Source organism: Megascapheus bottae, unplaced genomic scaffold (assembly GCF_031878675.1).
Source record: "Megascapheus bottae isolate mThoBot1 unplaced genomic scaffold, mThoBot2.hap1 HAP1_SCAFFOLD_91, whole genome shotgun sequence".
NCBI lineage: Eukaryota > Metazoa > Chordata > Mammalia > Rodentia > Geomyidae > Megascapheus > Megascapheus bottae.
Genome location: NW_028327688.1, coordinates 91,715 through 99,680, shown reverse-complemented (window position 1 = coordinate 99,680; position 7,966 = coordinate 91,715). Strand labels below are relative to the sequence as shown.

The 7,966-nt window shown below is 49.0% G+C and overlaps 1 protein-coding gene across 1 annotated transcript; it reads right to left on the bottom strand.

The window, feature by feature from the left end:
• Positions 1–1,256: 1,256 nt before the first annotated feature.
• LOC150039497 (ral guanine nucleotide dissociation stimulator-like) lies at positions 1,257–5,811 on the bottom strand. The gene is made up of 4 exons (XM_090327775.1): positions 5,563–5,811; positions 5,228–5,458; positions 4,101–4,215; positions 1,257–2,093 (listed from the first exon to the last, which is right to left on the bottom strand). The coding sequence occupies exons 1-4, from the start codon at positions 5,710–5,712 to the stop codon at positions 1,933–1,935; spliced, it is 657 nt and encodes a 218-aa protein (XP_090183901.1). The 5' UTR covers positions 5,713–5,811; the 3' UTR covers positions 1,257–1,932.
• Positions 5,812–7,966: the final 2,155 nt, after the last annotated feature.

Here is a 7,966-nt window from a genome sequence, read left to right as displayed (position 1 = left end):
TTGCAAATACATTGTTATTGGAGCAAAGCCATAAGCACTCATTATACATGTCATCTCCAGCTAACTCCAGGCTAGCAGAGTTGAACAAGTATTCCAGAGAGCAAAGGGACCATGGGCCTAACCTGCTTACCATGTGCCTAGAGTGTCCTGGAATCACAAACCTCTCCATCTTAGCCTTGTGTGCTAAGATGATAGGCAGAAGTCTCCATAGTAAGCTATGTATTAAAGAAGAGGTCTCATAAACCTACATACTCAGAATAGCTGCAAGCTACCATTCTCCCAAAGTCCACCTCCCAGGTAGCTAGCAATACAGTCATTATAATGCCTCAATTCAGCTGATTTAACTTAACTGAGTAACTAGTGCCTCACTCCACACATGACCCTTGCATGGAGAGTCACTGCTTTTGCACCCTCTTACAGGAATGCTCTAATTGAGTTATTTGTGAACCAACACGGTTGCCATCCCTCCATATGTCTTCATCATTTGTCATTTCCCTATGCACAGGTGGCTTTTTTCTGCAAATTACTGTCACTCTTTGCCTGTGGACATTTTTTTTTACCTATAGTAGCATGGGCAGCCTACATAAGGGGTAATCTGGAAGTCCCTTAGGCATTAATGCTCCAGGACAGCCCTTAAACAATAATGAATATGAGCTATTACATAAAATATCCCAGCTTCCTTACTCCTCTAATGGGTCAACTCTGAGATATATCCCAGAATAATTCTCTGGGTCTAGTGGTAGAGTGCTTGCCTAAACATGCACGAAAAACAGGGTTCGATTCCTCAGTACCACATACATAGAAAGAAGATGGAAGCGATGCTATGACTCAAGTGGTAGAGCTCTAGCCTTGAGAAAGCCCAAGGACAGTGCCCAGGCCTGCCCCCCCTGACAAGAGAAATGAAGGCAGTAGCTTGTCACATTTTGTATCAAGGAAAACTGATATGACTGATGATTTGCATCTGTTTCAGGGAAATTGGATAAGCCTTTGTTCAGAGTCCATCTGCCTGAGTTAAATACTGAGCAGGAGCTGGTGTTTTTCAGAACAAACCCCAAAGTAATAGATGGTAAATTGGTTAAGCAGTCTGATGTGTATTTAAATTTTGTTAGAAATATCTTCCATCCTGTCAGATGGAAGACTGTCTCTGTAACATAGACATGAAAGAAGAAAAGCACAAGAACCAGAGCAGAGAAGAACAAGAACTTTAATTAAATGTGAACATTCAAATCTAACTTATCTTTCTAAAATAGCCCTCCAGTCCCATTAGTATTTTACTTTCTGGCATGTACACAAATATTCATTGTAAATAAATCATATACAGAGCCTGGGCCCATGCTTCTTGAAATTCCAATCTTCAGTGGTCTCCAATGTCTGTGGTACTGCTCTGTGAAATGGTGTTTGCATGACCTTGACGCGAATAATGGGCCAATGAGTCTGCATGTGTATGTAAGAATGAGTTCTGAGGCATTTTCCTCAACACCACAGCTCTGCAGTGTGTGGTTTCCATCACTTCGTGAGTCTCAATCAAGCCTCATGGCAGAGGCTTGGAGTTTGGTGTAACCTAACAAAGATTAGAAAGGCTGAGGGTCGCGAATTGTCCTTTGGTGAATCTTTGAAGAACAGAACTACGATTTTGGGAGTGGAAGAGCCAAGTGCACAAGTGGTGGTGACCTGTAGTAGAGTCCAAAATGTCAGGTGATAGTGTGGTGGGTACAGTTGTCCTGTGATGGCACAGGGTGCCCTAGGCACTCAGGGAGTCCAAGGAGGGAAGGGGAGTTTGGCTAATGCAAGTAGCCTGGGCACAGCAGGGTGGTTTTGTAGGTGGAGTGTGGGTATCCTGGGCTGGAGTAAAAGAAGGTGCAGGGTGGCCAGGGCCACTCAAGTCATCATGGTCAGTAGGATCCAGGGAGACATGCGCATGTGGAGCTCTCCTTAAGCCTTACTTCCCCTCCTCTTCCTGTGGAAGAGGCTGAAGCTAGATCTCTGCTTGGCAGGTGTCTTCCGGGGGAAGGTGTACTTCCGCAGCACCACATGGTAGATGTCCATAGTCTTCAAGGCATAGAAAACGTTGGCGTCATCAGGAATCCTCAGCTCTGGTGGAAGAGGGACACAAAGCTCTTTAGCTGTCGAAACTAGGGCTGAGACCACTACCATTCCCAGGCACTTAGAGATTAATTCTGGGTTAGGACCCGGAATGCCTCCAGTCTCTGACTCCTGCATGTGAAAGAACTGCTGAAAACTCCTTTCTCATAGGACAACTTTGGACTTCAGGTCCTGCCAGGTCAGGGTGAAGGAGGCACAAGCTAATCCCGTTCTGACCTCACTGCTGCCTTATCAGCATCACCGACACAACAGGCTTTGCAATGTGCAAACCAGCTCTCCTAAGATTGTCCTACAAACATGGACCCTCAGGACCACAAAAAGCAAGGCCTAATTCAGGCTTCTTGCAGTGAGTTCTGGAGTCCTCTAAGACCATGTGCCCCAAGTAGACTGCAAGTCCTGCCTTTGGCCTTTAATTTCTCCCCAGTCTCCTCTGTCCTGCACTTTTTGTGAGAGGAAAACCCCGTGCTGTGAGAGGGAAAACCCCATGCTGCCAGCATAGTGGGAATGGTCCCAGAGGTTGGAAGGAATTCAGAACACATCCTGCATGGAACTTGTAATCTGTCATCAATGCTGATCAACTCCACAAAGAACTGGACAGATTCTGCACCTTATTGCAAAGACAAGACAGCAACACCACTGTGGCTCATTACCATTTGTGTTCCAGGTATACATGAGTCTTACCTGAGTCTGACTCCTCTTACCATCTGTGAGTCTGTCTCTGTCTCTTTTTTCTTGCCGGTCCTGGTCCTTGAACTCAGGGCCTGACCACTGTCCGTGGCCTTTGTCAAGGCTAGAGCTCTATCACTTAAGCCTCACCACCGTTTCTGGCTTTTTTCTATGTATATGTGGTACTGAGGAATCAAACCCGGGTCTTAGTGCATGCTAGGCAAGGACTCTACCACTAAGCCAAATTCTCAGCCTGTCCCTGTCTCTTTTGCTACTTCAGTCTCTGTCCCTATCCCTGTCTCTCTGTCTCTGTCTCATCTACCTAAACTGTTGTCTAGCTTTTCAACTTACATCTTTTATGAGTAACTCAACTTTTGGTTCACTTATCTAACTCAGTGACTCGGTTCTCTCCCTGACCTGTTTGTTCAAGATAAGTGTTGTGCCACTGGCGCCATATGATCGTTCCTGCTTTTACTGTGGTTGATAGGAAGAAAGAGAATCACAGACTTCTAACCCAGGCTGGCCTCCAACCTAGTGCCGCAGTTGAGCCTCCTAATGAACTGGGTTTGTAGGCTGAGTCATAGGCACCTGGTTTCTAACTCATTTGGAAGAAAAACACATAGGTAGAGAATATTGGGAAGTTGCCCATGAGTTCTCAATAGCTCTTTCAGGGCTTGTATTAGTCCATGATATAGGGTAAGTGGTGTTTGGAGGCATAGTTTTAATGGTGTGGGAACAATGCAAGGGTCTCAGGAACTCTGGGCACACGTTAAAACTAAGTGACACTCAAGTGTCAGGTATTTTCTCAAGCCATGTGTTCACATTGGAGAATGACAAAGTCCGTTCTGGTGAGCAAGCCAGCCATTCTGTCCTATGAGCTGTATTCTCTCCAGTCCTCAAGGATGGTCTCTGCACTGGCTACTTCCTCCTCAGCCAGGGCAAGAAGAAGCATGAGAGCAATAGCTGTGCAGCAACCAGGGCTGGCTTGGGCCTGGGGTCTAAGGCTGCCCTTATGCTGCATACCCTGATGGAGGGGTTGGTGGGTGGGTGGGTGAGGACACTCTCTGCTGCCACACTTCTTCTTTTTTTTGCTAGACCTAGGGTTCTGATGTCAGGGCCTGAGTACTGCCTTGGGGCTTTCTGAAGGCTAGAGTTCTAACAGCACCACTTCTGACGTTTTGTTTGTTTTTTTTTTTGCCTATGCATATATTTCCAAGGAATCGAACCTTGGTGTTCTTGCATTCTAGACGAGCTCTCTACCACCAGTCCAAACTCCTGGGTCCCTGCCCACCTACTTATTTGCGTGTCCTAGCTATTGGTTTAGGACTCACTTTGATCCTGTGTGATGATTTGAACCAGCTCTAAGTCTTCTGGCTTGTATCCACGCACCTGGAATTTCTTCATAGCTTTCACGATGACGTCTCGGGTCTTCTCCTGGTTGGTCACCTGGGTTGGATCAGGAAACAGGCCCTGAGGACTGGGTCCCAGGGGTCCCTCCCTGAAGTCAGTATCCAGGGCTTCTGTGGAACCATCTTAGTGTTAAACATGAGAAATGCCATGGGGTGTCATGGGTGTGTTTTACCCCTTCCTTCCTGAAGAGGAGTCCATGCATTGAAGTTGGTTATTTAGTATTCTTAGTAGAGTTTACCAGCTGTTCCTGGATCTGCTTTCCAGTTTTGGGCCCCTGAGATTTAGTGGAATACACAATAAACTCCAGAAACCGCAGGCAAGGGAGGAGCCAGCCAAGTGCCCAGGGCCTGTTCCTAGCCAGATCTGGGGTGAGTTGGAGGATGCAGTGATGAACAACACCACGTGGAGCCTTGATCAACTCCCCTAACACTGAGAGTCCAGGAGAGAGGAAGTCGTTGCCTCCCCAGATGAGTGCTCATGACACCCATTCTCCTTCCTGTTGGTGAGAGGACTGAACCAGATGCAGACACCAGACCCAGCATGAGGAAGGAGGGGCTCTGAATGTCATCTGCCAGTTGAGTAGCTAGAAAAGCAGACATCTCTCTCTCCTGTGAGGAGTTTACTTGTGAGCAGATCTTTTAGCTCCATCATCTGCAGCACCCTGCCTTAGACATTCCTCATCTTCCCAGAACATAGGATCCCTATGTCTCGCTGTCCTCCAACCCAGATGTGATTGTCAGAAGAGCCTACTAAGTAATGTGCGAGGATTGTCTGTGAGACAGTAAACAGTCTCAACTGGCAATCGTGTTCATTCACTACTAATCTTGTGATCAAACACCAGCCTTTAGGTTGTTTCCTGGGGAAAGTGAAGTATCTAAACTATGCCCTCCAGAGCCTAGGATTTTCCCAATCTTTGTCGGCATTCTTCCTCTCGGGACTCCTCACTGACCCTGTCTGAGGATCTATTCTTCCCTGGAGACTGGGCATAATTTTCCCTCCCTATTTTTTGGGTCAGAAGAGCAGAAGGAAATGCAGCTGTCCAACTCACCTCAATGCTTTTGCATAGACTTCTGTTTTCCACAGGCAGCACCACCCTGATAACATACCAGTCTCCCAGCCTGAGATGGGGAGGCACAGATGAGCTGTCACTAGTCTGCCCTGAGGTGCCACTGTGAGTGTTGGCTGAATTGGTGTCCATTGTGCTGGTGTCTGTGGGTGATGATTGGCTGGCAGAGGCCAAGCTGGTCACCCCAGTGGACCCGGAGGAGGATCCCTGGACCTGTGGATGCCAGCAACATCAGGAAAAATCCAGGTTTCCAACCAGGCCTAGGGCTTTCCTCTCAGGCAGCGGAAAGCAGGACTATGGGCAAGACAGGAAGTCACCTTTTTCGGGTCTCCTGAGGATGTTTGTGAGATGCTTTTGAAGATCTCTAGGTTGGAGCTGGAGGAGGGAGCTGACTGCACATTGCTGTCTGACTGCCCTGTACTGGTTTTTGTGCTGCTCATCTCAGGGCCACGCTTGTCCTGGTCCATCCACTTCAACTGGGAGCTGCCACTGGTACTAATTGCAGCACTCTGGGTCTGGTGGCTTTAGAGAGGGGTCAGCTTACTGAAGGAACTTCTCTCAGGACACACACAAGACCCTAGACCTCAAACATTGGGGACCTGAATCTCCACTCCATGATCTGGGTCAGTTAACATTTTCCCATTCCCTTATATGATGGATGAATCACAGAGACAGTACTCAGTGTAAGCAGAGGGGCAGACACCCCAGAGAACTGAGTGCCAGACCTGGCTTCTCAATGGAAATGTCTCATCCACAGCCTATCTCATTCCAACACCCATCCCATCATCTTCCCTGGCTCTTGCCCATCAGTGGCCAGGTCCTTACTTCTTCCAGGCCTTCCAGATGCTGAAGTGCTTCTTGGTCGGAGGGCTTGCAGTGTCATTCTGTCCCGGGGGCTCCAGTGTACATGACAGGTCATAGCTAGGCAAGGGGTGTGAGGTGAGCTGACCAAATTGAAGCTTGGGACCTCCCAGATTCTGCTTCAGTTCTGAGCCTGCCACCCACCTGGTCACTGCCCCTAGGGAGTGTAAGTCCTCAAGTCCAGACATGTGACACTCAGGATGGCACATCATCCCAGTGACAGGCCACTCTCCCTGTCCTAGTGCCTCCCAGCTCACCTGGCCTCCTCGCTGAGCCGCTTCAGGTCTCTGAACCAGCCTAGAAACTTCTCCTCTGGGGTGATGTGTTCATAGCTGCAGCTTGCCTGTAGCTGCTTCAGTTGCTCCATGATTGCATATTCCTGGCCAGGGAGAGCATGAGGAGAGTGGAGGGCTGTGCTGTGATGCCCAGGGGAAGAGCATTCAGCAGGCTTTGCTCTGGGAACCCTCAGTGCATCAGGGTGCTGTGGCTCTCATAACTGTGTCCACACTCATTCACAGGAAGCTCTCCTCTCCCACTTCACATCCCCACCCTGTCGTCAGGAAAGATCTGCACTCTGAACCAAATTTCCCTACCGGTCATGGTGACTGAAGCTGACTCTGCTGCTGGTCCCCATCCAGCCAGGAGGGCACCTGAAACTCACCTTTCTCAATTTCTCAAAATGGATGACTCCCTCCTAGAAGGCAGAGAACAATGTGAGGAGAACCCCACCCTTCCTCCCTTGAGTCCTCCCTGTCAGGGGCTGGTCCTCTTCCATGGGACAGAGGGAATCTACATGTGCCTGTGAACCAAGTCCTAGATGGGACCTGGACACATCTCCAAAGAGGTTCTGGAATCATCTTGTCCAAACCTTTTGAGGACATGGGTTGACTGAGGGCTCAGCTGAGCCGGACTCACTGGTGCTTGCTTGGCCTGTCCTTTGTTTTCCACTGATCCCAACTGCCCACTGTGCCCAGAGGAACTTGAGTCCCAGTTGTGCTATGTGCCCTAGCTCCCTGTCCCAGCAGCTCTGGATGTCCCTTCTTAAGATGGATGCAGTGTTATCTTAAGAAACTCTTCACTGTGCCAGAATTCAGCACACAGCAGGAGACTTTCTGTCCCAACCCCAGCAGCTCAGTGATGCCCAGACTACTCACATCCAGGAAGTCCCTAAAGGCCGTGTCGATCATTCGGAAGTCTCCCAGGAAAGTTTTCAGGTAGAGCACGGTGCCCTTGATGTGAACCTGTGGAATTGGTTGGGTTGATGTGCCATGGCCTAGGACCCCATTGCAGGCTTCCCCAGAACGCCTGCATCCGCACAGGGCCTTTCTTATCATAGCCACCTGTTCTGGCCAATCTGTTAGAGGCCCTTCTCTGCACTTGGGATAATAAACAGTATAAGGGTGGCATTGACACCTCCCCAAGTTAAGGAGCCTCTGAAGTCCACCTGCCACACAGGCTTTGCCATGCTGGGGCTTCTGCTCCTCCTTTGTCTCTGGTAGCCACTCAGGACAAGGGATTATAAGAATCCAATCCCATGTCTATGAAGTTATTTCAGGCAGGGGAACAAGAGGTAAGATGAGCAAGCAGACCTCTCTTCTCTTCTCTTACAGGCACTCTTTTTGTGTTCAGGACACAGTCACTCACCTTGTCCTCAGCCTGCCTCTGGCCTCTCTTGGCCTTCTACTCCTTGGGGGCAAAGTCACCAGGCTCCAGTCACAATGAAGAGCAGAACTCCTGAGACATGTGTCCACTCAACCTTTGTCCCTGACCTGAGCATGGATGGTGCCAAAGCTAGTGGCACCTGCTACTTTGTTCTGGTTAAATCATTGCCTCAGCAGATCTGAGGGATGCTATGCTGTG